The 16,556-nt window shown below is 38.4% G+C and overlaps 1 protein-coding gene across 1 annotated transcript in view; it reads left to right on the forward strand.

Annotated features, from left to right (window-relative positions):
• LOC110288317 (desmoglein-1-alpha) overlaps positions 1-11,458 on the forward strand; it is a 31,785-nt gene extending 20,327 nt beyond the window's left edge. The window contains exons 9-15 of the mRNA XM_085833723.1: positions 362-621; positions 927-1,066; positions 3,319-3,648; positions 5,785-5,921; positions 6,678-6,750; positions 8,734-8,942; positions 10,439-11,458. Of these exons, the coding sequence (XP_085689849.1) occupies positions 362-621; positions 927-1,066; positions 3,319-3,648; positions 5,785-5,921; positions 6,678-6,750; positions 8,734-8,942; positions 10,439-11,458 (2,169 nt within the window). The remainder of the gene's footprint in view (positions 1-361; positions 622-926; positions 1,067-3,318; positions 3,649-5,784; positions 5,922-6,677; positions 6,751-8,733; positions 8,943-10,438) is intronic.
• Positions 11,459-16,556: the final 5,098 nt, after the last annotated feature.

Below are 16,556 nucleotides of genomic sequence, written 5' to 3' on the forward strand. Positions count from 1 at the left end.
GAAATGTTATCAGCTAATATAAATTGTCTTTGCACTGAAAATATATTAATTAATCATATTTTGAATTCAAACAATTAACTGATTTGGTGAGCAATTAGAACTCATGTCCCAAAAAGCTTTCAACCTTCAACAATCTTCAACAAAAGATCCAGGACTACTAGATTTTCCCCCTTACTCTGCTTACATGTGAGCTTGAACTTAGTTCCCAGCAAGTAAGACTGGACTGGGTAATCACGTGGATTTGTATTCAACCACATACTGAAACAAGAACATACTAAATGACTTTGAGTATTCTCAAAAGATTTCTGTGTCCTCAAAACTGTTTTCTTACAGTATGACTAATTATCTCTGTGTGTTCTAGCCCCTAGATTATGAAGCCATGAAGAATCTACAGCTTAGTATTGGTGTTCGAAATGTAGCTGAATTCCACCAGTCAATTCTTTCTCAATACAGACTCACAGCAACTATGGTCACTGTGACTGTGTTAAATGTCATCGAGGGCTCTGTGTTCCGTCCAGGTTCAAAGACATTTGTAGTAGACAGTAGAATGGAAGCAAATCACAGAGTGGGAGACTTTGTAGCTACAGACCTGGACACAGGTCGAGCTTCCACAAATGTTAGGTAAGAATGGCATTTTCCAACTAAAATGTTAACCTTAGGGGATGATGAGAAGGGAGAGGGAAAGAATGAAAGCAAGAACTGTTAGGGGGAAGGAAGGGAGCCAGTCAGGAGGATGGGAAGCATGAGGTGGGTGGGAGGGAAGGAGAATGAGCAAGCACAAAGTGGATTTGACAAAGTGTGTTTTCAGACACTTTATGAAAAGACAAAAGACACCCATAATTTTGTATACTAACCTTACAAACATAATATTAGAACTTCTTGATTTGAAAGACAGCTTTAATTTCTATTATTTCTTTTAAATACAGATATGAAATGGGAAATAACCCAGAGAACCTGCTGGTTGTTGACTCAAGAACAGGCATAATAACGTTAAGAAACAGAGTTACTATGGAACAATACCAAAGGCTTAATGGGGAATATAAAGGAACAGTGCTATCAATAGATGGTAAGAAATCAATTTCATTTCTAGAGGAAGCCAGGAATAAATATTCTAAAATAATTTAAACTGTTATTATTTTAATTATCCTCTTTTCAGGCTCCCTGTGGATAGAAGGATAAGGGGCAATATGGGAAAGGATTAGAAAGGGTATAGAGGAGGCAGGGAATAGAGGAGGTGGGGGCTGTGATTGGAATACAAGTAAATTTGAAAAGCTCCTTTTCAATAGAACTTGTCCTGCTGAACTGAGCACTGTATACTCAAACTGTCCTGTCCCATCATTTACTGCTACTGGATCCTAGAGGAGCCAACACACCCATCTACAACCCAGTCTTCTGCAAAATGGGAAAATACAATATATGCTGATAATGGTTTAAAAACAAAGAAAAGACAATAGTAAGACATGCAAAGCAGCATGAACGTCATTGAATGCCCTGTAAGGACAGGTAACCAGACTTTGAATTATGTCTGTTGCACATCTCCAGAGGTTTCATTTCCTCTATTCACCAAGTATGAACTGAGTCTTAACTAGATAAATGCTAGCCATTGTGCCAGACTCTAAGGCTCTGTCAGTGAAAGGAACACTCATATCTATAGAAAAACACGAAGCAAACTCAGTTCGTTTCCTTATTCCTATCTGATAATCCCACTAATGATAATCTTTGGGAAAGCACTAAATATAAAAGGCTGAACAGAGATGCTAACACCTGTGTTATTACCAGTTACTATTGAAAGCAGTATCAGCAGGTAACTAAGGAAGGAAACTATAGTCCATGTGATGTAAAATCATGTACCCACCATAAACTACGTGAATTAAAGGTATAAGAAGGACACATGCTCCACTATGTTCATAGCAGCCCTATTTATAATAGCCAGAAACTGGAAAGAACCCAGATGCCCCTCAACAGAGGAATGGATACAGAAAATGTGGTACATTTACACAATGGAGTACTACTCAGCTTTTAAAAAGAATGAATTTATGAAATTCATAGCCAAGTGGATGGACCTGGAGGGCATCATCCTGAGTGAGGTAACACAATCACAAAGGAACTCACACAATATATACTCACTGATAAGTGGATATTAGCCCAAAACTTAGAATACCCAAGATATAAGATACAGTTTGCTAAACACATGAAACTCAAGAAGAATGAAGTCTGAAGTGTGGACACTATGCCCCTCCTTAGAATTGGGAACAGAACACCCATGGAAGGAGTTACAGAGACAAAGTTTGGAGCTGTGACGAAAGGATGGACCATCTAGTGATTGCCATATCCAGGGATCCATCCCATAATCAGCATCCAAACGCTGACACCATTGCATTCACTAGCAAGATTTTGCTGAAAGGACCCAGATATAGCTGTCTCTTGTGAGACTATGCCGGGGCCTGGCAAACACAGAAGTGGATACTCACAGTCAGCTAGTGAATGGATCACAGGGCCCCCAATGGAGGAGCTGGAGAAAGTACCGAAGGAGCTGAAGGGATCTGCAACCCTATGGGTGGAACAACATTATGAACTAACCAGTACCCCGGAGCTCTTGCCTCTAGCTGCATATGTATCAAAAGATGACCTAGTCGGCCATCACTGGAAAGAGAGGCCCATTGGACATGCAAACTTTGTATGCCCCAGTACAGGGGAACGCCAGGGCCAAAAAAAATGGGAATGGGTGGGTAGGGAAGTAGGGGGGAGGGTATGAGGGACTTTTGGGATAGCATTGGAAATATAATTGAGGAAAAGATGTAATAAAAAAAATGTGTGCAGAGGCATGGAAAAGTGCATACAATTTAAAGTAAAATCTCAAAACCCATTTGAGGTAGGATGAACCATAAGATCATACCAGTGTATCATAAAAACAGGCAACATAGGCAGTATCACTAAGGACAACTGATACTGAAGGAATCTAGAAGGTTTTCCCTTAGGTATTGTTACTATGGGATAGCTTCGGGTTTTGTTTCACATCTTTCTGTATTTTGAATTTTTGAACCTAGATAAAATATCTAACTGGCAACACTATAAACTACCCAGTAAACAGATCTGCCAGTAATAATTTTAAGGTTAGTTATAATAATACAATCACTGATTGGCTTTAAAACTGAGTAGAAGGTCTAAGAAGATAGATGAATTGGTGAAACAATTGCTTTCCAAGGATGAGAGTTTCCAGAACCCCCACAAGCGGCTGGGCATGGGGGACACTTGTAATCTGTTAATTGTGAGACTGTGTGTGGGCAGTAGTTTCTTCCACTGTCAACCTTGTTACAGATTCCCTTCAGAGGACCTGCACGGGGACAATCGTCATTGAACTTAGTGGCACTGGCTGGGTACCAGGTTCAGATGGTGATGGCAGTTCCAGTGGCACTGGCGATGATCGTGACCGAGTGACTAATGGTTATCAAGGCACTTCTTCCACTGAGAACCCACAACGCGTCACAGGATCATGGGGAGGCGGTGGATTCGATGGCACTCGCCCTAACACTAACCCTTTCCAAGGGGATCCTGATGAAGCCCTTGAGACCCCTCTCTATGGAGACAACGTTCACTTCGGTCCTGCAGGCATCGGGCTGCTCATCATGGGGTTCCTAGTCTTAGGATGTAAGTGTTTCAATCCTACTTTTGACATGTGTCTCTCAAACAATATGGCAAAGGAAATCAAACAGCCTATGTGTTCAGCTTAACAGTATGTGTCTGCAAGCATTGCCTACCCAGTTGTTCCAAGTTTTGCTATTGCTCTTATTTACCTCGCAGCACCTCTAGGTGAGGAGAGGTCCCACAAGTGAAGGCTATGGTACATCTGGGGCCACTACAGAAGCCTTAGTCATGGACAGAAATAGTCATAGGGTCCAAGGGGTCTTCCTGGTGTAATTTGCCTTAACTTAGCACAGAAACTGGAGTGAAAGCAGAGAATACATTGATGCCTATACACTGTCACTAAGTTAATATGAACGTTGACATTTGCAGCTAAGCATGGTGGCACACACCTACCATCTCAGCAGTTGAGCGGTTTCCTTTTCAAATGTAGACTCATAAAATATTGGGAGTAAAACAAGCTTCACATATTTAATCAATTAACCACAAAATGTACATTGAAAGAACTCACATACAAAACTTTAAAATATTTTCTACATTAATTTCTCTGTTTAAATATATTTATTTTTATTTTATGTTTCAAAGTTTTGGTTGGTTTTTTTGTTTTGTTTTGTTTTGTTTTGGTTTGGTTTGGTTTGGTTTGGTTTGGTTTGGTTTGGTTTGGTTTGGTTTGGTTTGGTTTGGTTTGGTTTTGCCTACATGAATTTAAATATAAGCTCATGGGCCTGGTCCACGAACTCCTTGAACTGAAGTTGTGTATCTTTGTGAGTCACAGTGCAGATGCTGGGAACAGAATCTTAACCCTGTGACAGCACTTCACCACCCACCAGCCCCTCCTCGTTGGTCTTAACAAGTGACTAGCTACTTCTTCACTAGGTTTTCTCTGACTTTAATTAACCCACCTTTTGGAACATTTCCTCAGCATTCATCCATATAAACCACAAAGAAATATGAACACACTGAGAACACAGTCTAAAGTGGAGCACTTTCTCAAGAATGAGAAATACATTTCAAAAAATGGATGTTCTGTGTTAAATAACAGGAACTCTCCATATTAGCTCATAACAAATAGAAATAAGAACCAGGAAACGTCCTATGAGAAAAATCATGAGTTTGAAATAGATTTTTCTCATCAAAATAAACCCAATCAAGGTCGATGCAAGAGTACTAGCAAACTTGAGGAACCCAGTGTGGGCTACGTGGGGCAGAGATGCTCCTCTACACTTTGTACTCAGGTCTTTGCTTTATTAAAGCAAACTAAACACCAAAGAGTGATGACGATTGCTAGAAAGAACAGCTAGATTTCATTTTCAGTTTCCCTAATATCAATGTCCACTATCAGACAGTGTGGCTAATGAAGGCTTTCAATGTTGTATACGACCCTTTGGTTCAATAACTTTACATTTAATTGCTTTGCTCTATCTTACAGATTTCCCCAAAAAAGCAAAGCTACTTGGGGATTTTAGGTTTTTGTTGTTGGTGTTGTTGATGTTGTTATTGCTCTCCTTCTCTTAACTCTGCCCTCCCCTCTTCTCTGCTTTAATTTTTCCTTCAATTGTTTACACATTCTTATTTTTTATCTTTTCATTCAGAATTATCTAGCCAGATTATATGACAATAGTAAATAAATTAAAATCTGAAACAGATTAGAGAGAAAAGACATTGCTAATGTGTGATATTCTTTATATGAGAGTTGTCTAGACAAAAAATCTCGGTAGCAGGAAAATAATAACCTTCCTAAGAATAACTGATAACTGAGGGAGAGTTTCCCTTAAAATAGAGAAAGAGAATGTGTGCAAACTGAAAAGTAAATGCAGGTATGAAGGATCAGAACTGATGCCTGCCTTCAGCTTTCTTACTCTCTGCTGTTTTCTGTGTGATGGTAGGGAAAAGAATCACCTATTTTAATTTATGATTTGATTTACAGTTTCAACACTAAAAAGCAAATTAAAATTCATGGCAATCTAGTGTTTCCAAGTTCATGATTATTTGCGGGTCTAACCAATATTAATTGGTTGTCTTGGCATATTAAATAGTGATTTTAAACTCAGACAGCTCAGGAATTCTCATTTAGCCAGTGAAAATTGGAGTGTTTTCTTTCAATATTGTGCACTGCTAACCCCTCACCCCTCTCTCCTTCAGTGGTTCCATTCCTGCTGATCTGCTGTGATTGTGGAGGGGCCCCTGGTGGTGGAGCTGGATTTGAACCTGTTCCAGAATGTTCTGATGGAGCAATTCACACGTGGGCAGTAGAAGGGCCACAGCCTGAACCCCATGATGTAAGCGCTAAGTCTAAGAAGGAGATTAGGGGACTTTCAGGATAGCATTTGAAATATAAATGAAGAAAATATCTAACAAAAGGAATCTGCACACAAAAGAAAGAATCTTATTCAATGTACTCCTCATCAAAACACCAATGAGCTTCTTGAAGAGAATTAAAAAACAACAAACAAACAAACAAACAAACAAAAAAACAAACCAGTTCATGTGGAATCACAAAGGACCCCAAATAACACAGCAATCCCAGTGTTGGGAACCCCAAAGCCCAAAACAAGCAAACAAAATAAAACAGAAAAAAAAAAAAAAAAAAAGCAATGGTGAGAGTAAAAGCCTGGGGCCTTTAAATCTTAAAGCATGTTCTAGTTCCCCAGGAAAAAAAAAAATACCCTACAGGTATATTAAGCAATGTTGTTTTTCAGGGTTTGTACAATAAAATTAAATATCAAAATGAAAAAAAAATGAGATTTGGGGACTCACCAAAATGCTGTCTCTTGATGAGCCCTACAGTGATAAAAATTACACTATCTGCAGTTCTTAGGTAGCTAGTGAGGAAAGGAAGAGGGTTGAATGTACCTCAAAACTCAACAGAGGTCACAAGGCAGGGCTTGAAAATTAGATTCAACTTTTAAGTTGAATGCAAAATGATCCTAATAGTCTTCTTTTAGGAATTCTGTGGTAATTTTAGAATAAAACTATACAAGTACAGGAAGAAAAGGCTCATTACAAATGGGAAAATGTTGTCTTCTGTCTTTTAGGGGATAGCCACCATCTGTGTGCCACAAATGCCACCTGGTAATGCCAATGTTATAGAATATATTGACAACTCAGGTAAGAAATACAACTTTCCAGCAACACAAATAAGTAAAATGGGCTCTGTCCTCTCTGGTTGAGCATCTTTTTATATAGGGTTTTTGCTTTGGGGGTTGAGTAGTTTTGTTGGGGGGGGGGTATCTTTAAATGTGTTTTTATACTTCCTTCTCCCATAACATATGTATAAATGAAACGAATGATAAAGGACAGCCTACTGTAACTGACATGACATGCTGTATATTTTATTTTTGGAAGGGGCAATCAGACTTTCTATGAATAGAAGTACCAAAATACAATCATGAATTATCTAACAGATAAAATACTGTGTTTGTGTGTGTGTGTGTGTGTGTGTGTGTGTGTGTGTGTGTGCATGTGTGTACATGCAAGTATGTGTATATAGAAATTTATTCCACAGTTTATTCAGTTTTTTCTTACATTACTAACACTTTTTACAGAGAAAAATATGTCCGTTCTGAGCATAAGTGTAACCATTGACATATAAAACATTTGTTTAAATTCTTAAATTGAAAACAAATAGACAAAACACTTTCAAAAGCTCCTAAAGTGTTCAGCCAAGGTTGTATATATACTGGTGAATTTCACTTTGCTTAGTCTTAACACTGGGTATCTACAGTTATCTTGAACCAAATATCTAGACTAACTCCCTAGCAGAAGCCAGGAAGCTACTGCTGTAAATAAATAAATAAATAAATAAATAAATAAATAAATAAAATATAACTTCTTCTGCCAGTACAAATAGTCCTATTCTTTTACACTTTGGAAAGTAAATGTTCCTTGTTTTCTCTTAGTTTTTTTAGCAATTATTTCTTTTTTAAATGTGTTATTTTTTTATTTTCTGTGTACAAATCTTTATCTGCTTGTGTATCTGTGCAAGGTGTGTGTGTGTGATGCCCTTGGAGGCCAGAAGAGTGCATCAGATGCTCTGGAGCTGGACTTACAGACAGTTGTGCGCTGCTATGTGGGTGCCAGGTAGCAAACCCTTGTTCTCTGCAGCAGCAGCAAGTGCTGCTTTTAACCACTGAGCCATCTCTCCAGGACACTCCGAAACACACCAGACATAGAAAAGTTTCTATTTTGTAGAATTGGATTCAATAGTCTGTACTTCAACTGCACAACATATCACTGTTCCCATTTCTCTTCCTGGTGTGCCCATTTTTCTTAGTGGTGCCAATATTTCCCCATGCAGAAAACAGAAAGCCACTGAGTCACATGCCAGCCCCCATTAGTGTGCAATTGGTTCCTGAGAAATGTCAGTTCATCAAAACCACCAATATTTATCTATGCATTGATTCTCTCCTTAAGTCTATGAAGTTTCACACAAATCCTAAAGTAGTATGAAAGGCATCAGGATAATCGAAATATGAAATGCATGTTTTCCCAGACTCAAAGGTGAATGCGGAGCCCGGGTCATCTGACCTGCTGTTCATTCTGCTTCTGCTCAAAACCATTCATTTCATTTCCATTTTATTTCACTACCTCAGCTTTTAGCATGCTCCTTCCCCTCTCATGACCAAGTGTTTACCAAGATGAATCCAGCAAACTTTTTTTCTCTTTGTAGCTATGATCTTTGTCCAAAATTCAGTGTCTCTTATGCATTCTACAGGAGCCCTTGCGCATCCAGAAATACATCAAAAGGATGCTGATACTATTGTTTAACTTTTAAAATTGGAACTACTTAACTCAACTTAAATCAGTTTGAGATCCAACTATTCCACCCACAGATTTTTTATTATCTCTCCTCCCTTCCTTTGGCACATCACATAGAAAGGTCTTTCAGCAGATGGTTAAAATTAGCAAGCTGGTTAATATTATTTTGTCTTTCTTAATATTGCTTTGAATTTAATATTACAATTATCCAACCTTTGTGCATCATAGCCATCTCTTCTCTGCTAACCATGCTTGAATGAAGAAACTAAACATGAGAGTTTTTAGCTTATACTACACTAGAGAAATTAAATTTGATGGGTTCAATGTTTGTAGGAGTTTATACAAATGAATATTGTGGCAGAGAAATGCAAGATCTGGGAGGAGGAGAAAGAACCACAGGATTTGAACTAATGGATGGAGTTAAAACATCAGCTGCACCTGAGATATGCCAAGAATATTCAGGAACATTAAGAAGAAATTCAATGAGAGAATGTAGAGATGGGGGTCTCAACATGAATTTCATGGAAAGTTACTTCTGCCAGGTAAGGCTTTTAGCCACATGCATTCTTCTCCATCCACGTCATTCCGAGCTCTGACCGGTTCCCACAAGGGCCCTGCCAATCTATTCTTCATGATCAACTGTCCTTGTTTGTTGGTCGATGTTTCTGAAGCTCTAATTCAAGGATTTTTTCTCTCCCAGTTAAACACTGCCTGAGGAACTATTTTATTTGTAATTTGAAGTCCAAATTCATGATTCAGGAGCCACCTTAACAGCTCCATCTCCCCCTCAGCATGATATTGACAAGTAAGACCCGAATCCACAATCAAATTGTTCCACCTTACCAAAAAAAACCATCATCCATCAACTCTAAATATCCCTTTTGGAGCAAAAAACAGTCCTTCCACCAAAACTTTTGTGCACATTACTTTTACTTCCCTCCTAAACCACACTCATGTGTGGATTTTTGCATACTTACTTTATCCACAAAAGACTACTTACCTCTGGCCTCTAGCTATTCTGGTCCACTGGACAGTGTTTTGTTGTGCAGTTTGGTTGTTCTTTGGATGTTGTTCCCCATCCTTCCTCTCTCATACACATTTCTAGCCACCCTTCAAGAGTCAATTCAAATACCCCACCTCTCTGAAGCTTTAGCAGTTAGTTCTCTCATTCAGAATAGAAGTTTATTCCATTCTTTGTTGGGATGTTTTTAAAACACAACTTATAAAATTTAAAATTATGAGGAATTTGTTATTTTTTATGTCTAGAATTTTTATTTCTGACCCATAAATTCTTTACATGATTTGACAAGTAAGACCCGAATCCACAATCAAATTGTTCCACCTTACCAAAAAAACCCATCATCCATCAACTCTAAATATCCCTTTTGGAGCAAAAAACAGTCCTTCCACCAAAACTTTTGTGCACATTACTTTTACTTCCCTCCTAAACCACACTCATGTGTGGATTTTTGCATATGATTTTCTGCTCAAAGTGCACTGTTTTAAGCAAGTTTACCTGAAGAAAATTTTAAAGATCAAGCTGTATCAGAACTATAGCTGAGCTGGGCAGGGGTGGCACATGCCTTTAATCCCAGAACTTGGGAGGCAGAGGCAGGCAGATTTCTGAGTTCTAAGCCAGCCATGTCTACAAAGTGAGTTTCAGGACAGCCAGCTATACAGAGAAACCCTGTTTCGAGAAAAAAAAAATTACTATAGCTGAAATAACTTTGAATTGAAATCTTTCAAGCATCTATAAAATCATTTTAAAAGCAATTCGAGTAAACATCAGAACTTAGATACATTCATCTAATCATAAAAAAGTTATTGTTAGCCGGGCGTGGTGGCGCACGCCTTTAATCCCAGCACTCGGGAGGCAGAGGCAGGCGGATTTCTGAGTTCGAGGCCAGCCTGGTCTACAAAGTGAGTGCCAGGACAGCCAGGGCTACACAGAGAAACCCTGTCTCGAAAAACCAAAAAAAAAAAAAAAAAAAAGTTATTGTTTCGCTTTGTTGAATACTCTTTATTCTGTACTAATTAGAAAGCCTATGCTTATGCGGATGAAGATGAAGGACGTCCATCCAATGACTGTTTGCTCATCTATGACATCGAAGGTGTGGGCTCCCCTGCAGGCTCCGTGGGCTGTTGCAGTTTCATTGGAGAAGATCTAGATGAGAGCTTCCTGGATACTTTGGGGCCCAAGTTTAAGAAGTTGGCAGATATCAGCCTGGGAAAAGAAATAGACTCATACCCAGATCCTGATCCTTCTTGGCCTCCTCAGAGCACTGAACCGATGTGTCCCCAAAGTACAGAGCCCCTGGGTAGTGGATATCCACCTATCTCCCCACATTTTGGCACGACCACAGTAATTTCTGAGAATGCCTACCCCTCGGGCCCTGGAGTACAGCATCCTGTACCAATTTCTGATCCTCTGGGCTATGGTAATGTCACTGTGAGGGAGTCCTATACCACCTCTGGCACTCTGAAACCCTCTGTCCACTTTCATGATAACCAGCAGGCTTCAAATGTGGTGGTGACAGAGAGGGTGGTGGGCCCCATCTCAGGTGCTGATTTGCACGGCATGTTAGAGATACCTGACTTAAGAGGTGGAGCAAATGTTATAGTGACAGAAAGGGTAATAGCTCCAGGCTCAAGTCTACCCACTTCTCTAACCATTCCTAACCCTCGAGAGACCTCGAATGTAGTTGTGACAGAAAGAGTGATACAACCAACCTCTGGCATGATAGGCAATCTGAGCATGCCCCCTGAGTTATCAAGTGCCCACAACGTGATTGTGACAGAGAGAGTGGTTTCCGGTGCTGGTATGAGTGAAATTGCAGGCACTGCTGGGTTAGGTGGGGTTGGAGGCATAGGCAGCAGTGGCCTTATTAGCACCACCATGGGTGCTGCTGGCACTGGGCTGAACATGGGAGGAACAGCCACTATTGGCCACATGAGGAGTTCCTCTGACCATCACTTTAGTCAGACAGTTGGGTCTGCCTCCCCCAGCATGGCTCGAAGTCGAATCACAAAGTACAATACGGTACAGTATAGCAAGTAGTCATGGTCCCAGAGTATTGTTCACCACCATCTCAGTGACTTACATCCAACTCCTCCCCATCCTCAATCTAACAGTGCAATTTATGATGCAGAGCAGGCTATGGGAGACCTGTGGAGTAAGGAAGAGCCACAGGGATAGTAACCATGGAAACATCACCATGGGGAAGAGAGCTCCCTTGCATTGGTAAACTGTTTTCTTATATTAACACTAATGAAATAATGAAGGTGAACTTGTGGTACAATCTTATCTGTGGCTATGTGGTCCACAGGGTTGTTTTTGGTTTTTGGTTTTTAATGTTGCCCTGTAGGGTATCAGCAGCATGTTGAATAAATAAAACATGGCTACATACACTGGCTTTAAATGGCAATCAGAAGAATTCTTATTGCTGTTCAGAAACTAACAAAATAGGTTTGACTATGTAGCTTGAGCTCACAGAAGTGAGGAAAATCTGACATTTCCTTCCCATATGCCTTGTCTGTTTCACAGGGAATACAAATTAAAAAATCATTCCACAGATTCAGACTAAGGTTAATAAAATTCTAACTACATAGCTATGTACATAAGATACCAGTTATTATTACTGTGAAAACTTCTAATCTACATTGGATTGAATCATTTTCAAATTAAGAAATATGTCCTGGTAGAAGAATTCATAGACAGTAACAATATTGTGAGACTCGTTTGGCACAAACTGAGACTGAATCTCAAGATGTGGTTTTAGTTAGGTCTCCTGTGGAGTTGGGAACTTTCCTGGCTCCCACTGTGTTTCCTGGGTGTGACTCTGAAGAATATTGCTTACTGGGTGGATGAAGGGCACCGTGCTCATTTTTGCCTTTACCACGGTAGTTGAAGGGAGAGTTGCAAATGACACATGACATGGCTGCCCTCACAAGTGTTAAATCTCCTCCCAAGTACAGACAGGACAGTATTATCTCTTCAGTCTAAGCAGTAGGTCATACTCGTTTCTGTGCAGCTCTTTAGGGCATACATGCATAGTTAAGATAATGTACCTAAGCTGAGCTGTTGGGAAGAAGCTCACAGTATGGCTAAGCATTGGGGTAATTTTCCAGGGGGTTCTGAGGGAGGGGAACTATTTTTAGAACATGAAAACTGTCTTAAGTGGGAAATGTTAGAAAATAATTGTCAGTAAAGGAAAACCATATGATGAGATCTAGTTGAGATTAGTGTCATCATTTGAATGACCCTCCGCTGCCATTTGGAAGTGATTAAACAACCCTTTACTAGAATTGATGTTACTTTAGAAAGAATGATGTAGTTACTAGACAAGGCCATTCCTGATCTAAAATGTGTTATGCACACAACTTTGAGGTTTCTCTTTGATTTGTTAATAATGTCTTGGCTTCTAAGCATTCTAACTTAAAGACAGTTTACAAGTTATAGTATGATATATTTTTCTAGCTTTAAAATTTACTAATGTGCTATTTATGATGTATTGTTTCTGTATTTTTGTCAACTGGTGTTCCCTGGTTTAAAGCCCCTCAGAAGAATCAAAGCTTTTGAGGACACAGGTGCATTTACTATTGCAGGGTAGAGGAATATTTTCTTGCTTTTAAATCAATGTTAAAATAAGCTCACTAATGTAAAATGATATATACATGTTTATTTGGCCATATATATATATATATATATATATATATATATATATATATATATACATATATATATTACACACCACACACACACACACACACACACACATATATATATATATATATATATATATATATATATATATATATATATATGAACATGGAAAATACTGGACCTGAGTTGTGAAGTATATTTAGTTTTTAAAGATGTGTTCCTCCCCTGACTATTCCTTTCTCATGGTATCACAGAATCACAGAATTTATCAAAGAGAGATTGATTGCTCCAGCAAGAGCTACTACTTTGTTCTATATAATATTGGATATGGCAAATGTTTTAAAGGCCACACTATGTCTGATTTTAACAGTATAGAAAATGTACAGTTTTGCTAACATGTAACAAGTCAAAATGCAGAGGCGTAAATAAAGTCACTTATGGGAGTCTTTCTTTTATTGTGTTCTAAAATGTAGGGTAATGCATTGAGGATATGGTTTGGGTTTTAGTTTTTGTTTTTCTGGGTTTTTTATTTTTAGAGATAAACTCAAAAGGTATTTGTTGAAATATTCTTGAAGATGCCTAGGTTTGAAAGTTTTGAACAGATAGAAATAAATAGTTTTCTTTCCTTCCTTTGTTCATTCATTCATCCAAAGGCAAGTGTACTTGTTGCCCTAAGGTGCTATACTCTGGCTATATCTTTGCTTCGATGCCTGATGAATCCCAAATAATATTTTCATTCCCTAACAAGTGGCAATATGGCAATCTTTAATAAATGTGACATTCATCAGTTATATAAGACCTGGGAAAATAAAACTTTAAATGAAGAATGTGTCTTCCTTCTTCCTGGGACAGTTAACTTCAGATCAAACTATTTCTTTTGGGACTGTACAATGGGCCCTGTTTAGTCCTGCATGTTACAATGTTTTTTAAAAACACATTATTGCATCTCTGAAAGGTAGCTGCTCACATCGCATTACTGAAACGCAGTTGTTCAAGAATGGCCTTTATGCAGGATTTTGCTCCTCTCTTTCCATTCTGTAATCTGAACTACTAGTGTTATTCCACAGATATAGGAGAGAGATATAATCCTTTCCCAAATAAATAGCTAAATTTGGGATTCATAAACCAGGCTAATCTTAAATCAACATGCTTCTAATCAAAGGAAGAAGTAAATAGTACCATAATGTTATTCATATGTGTTTTTGAAAATAAAGCAAAATACAACATCCAGCTTTCTGAAGAGGAAATCCTGAGGGACAGAATCAAATTTGTCACAAATGCTTGATTGTTGAGTATGAAACAAATGACACACAGCTGACTTTGACATCTTACTGCCAAAATGTCTGTTGTGTGCTCTTTGCCTTCATGTGCAGTGTCCTATTTCACTCAATGTAATGTGCCTACTGATTTTTAATCATACATCTTCAAAAATTACCCTTCTATATAGACTGGATGTTTCCAGTCACATTTATTTCTGAATTCATACCAAGATTTGGTTGACAACCGATATCCCTTATGTGACTTTAGTAGAACCTCTAAAACATTATAGTCTCTTGTAGAAAGACATTGAAAATCCAAGTAAACTCTCAAGTGCTTAGCACAGTTATCCATGTTTTTGATGAGCCCCAATCCTTGAGATAGCTCTGATATTTGTAGGCCCCACTGCACACAGCCCTGGGATTGTCATAATGTAGCTCAAACACCCACCCATGAAAGTCAATCTGCCTTCTGCCTCAACATTTTTCAATTTGTAATAGGATGAAGCTTGAGTATATCAGCCAATACTTTGAAACACTGAATAATTTATTGTTTAATTTCTCTTTTTTTCCTCTCCCTTTCAGTTGTATTTGCATAAACACTCTATGACTAACATGTACTTAACTTATTTTCTTGCATTCTCCCAAGCACTTTAAATTCTCACAATTTGCAGTGTTTAAAGCAAAGATGCTTCCTTTCTATATAAACATTTGGGGAATGGTTTGGCTGCTAGCTCCTTGCTTTGTCATATGTTGATTATTTTAAGACAGTTTGTAATTTCTGAATATCTGTGGTCCTAACAGTAAAATGATTGATATGCTTTGACTGTCTTACTAGAATTATAACCTTGGGGATATTTTAGAACAGGAGAAATAATTGAGAGTTATTGAATCCAGTTATTATTTTAATTCCATATTCAGGGAGATGATAATTTTGCTGTCACAATATTTATATATGTTTTCATTCTTCTTTCTTAGCTTCCACTTATTCTATGTTACTGTCTGGATTCCTCTTCTCTTGTTGCCTAGTGACATTACAGAGCAGCCATACAGATGAAAACAGTGATAAAGCTTCCATTTTAAACTTTTTCAGAGACAGTGGTTCCTATTTACAGATATAATTCTGTACCAAGAATGCTAAAATAGCAATAAATCAGGCATCAGGCCTAAGTGTATTGTACACCCTCCCCTCAATGTTTGGCACTTTCCGAGAACCACATAAATGAGAATATTAGCTTTGTGGACAGTGAAGGTCCCTAGATCCTGCATCCCTGTCATCTACACTTTCACCTCAGCAACTGTAAGCCTATGAGGTGGTCCTCAGGAACTACCCCATCATTCAACTGAAATTCCTTAGCAACCATTTAGGATAATAACTTCATAATCTACCCAAATCCTGGCTATTGTTGTTGTAAAAATCATGGAGTACATATCTCTTTGAGAAGCCCACACCCATCCTTTCTGGAGTATCTTATTCTTTCCCTCAGTATCCCTGTCTGGGAGCTGATATTCTTAAATCTATTTTAAAAATGTCTTTTAATAAACTTCAGCTCTGCTTCACCCTGATTCATGTTCAAGTTGTTTTCTGTGACAAAAACCAATGATCAGGCTTTACCCAAGATGAGCTTCATACGAAGAAAAAGAATCTGTGGATATGAGCAAGAAACAATGTCTCCAACTTCCCTATTCATTTTGGACCTGTGCCATTGGCAAATATATGGAAGACATTGTATATTCAAACCACAATATCCTGCCCTTGACCTGGTGGGCTGGGAACCACCTTATAAGGAAGGATGCAATGCAATTTTAAGAGTTGTCAAGCCTTTCCTTATCTGTTTAGGTTTAGTTTTTTGCCTTTTACTAACATATACTAATTAACATTATAGTGGGATTCATCATGATATGTTCATATATATGGATAGACACACACATGCACACATATGTTTTTCAATCATATTCTCCCATTACCCTATCTTGCTCCAATCCCGCATCACTCCTCTCCTTCCTCTTCTCCTCTAGCTTTCTTCCTACTTTCATGTTGTATGAGAGTGAGTTAAGTATGTCAGAGAGTGTGTGTGAAAATGTGAATATGTGTGAGTATGTGTGTAAAAGTGTTCCTGTGTTTGCTACTGTGTTTGAGTATGAGTGTGTTTGTGAGTGTCTATGTGAATGTGTGTGAATGAGTGTGAGTATGTAAGTGTGTTTGAGTGTGTATGTGTGCATGAGTATGTGTATGT

The sequence above is a fragment of the Mus caroli genome, unplaced genomic scaffold (assembly GCF_978045245.1).
Source record: "Mus caroli unplaced genomic scaffold, Mus_caroli_1 scaffold_19, whole genome shotgun sequence".
NCBI classification, from domain to species: Eukaryota; Metazoa; Chordata; class Mammalia; order Rodentia; family Muridae; genus Mus; species Mus caroli.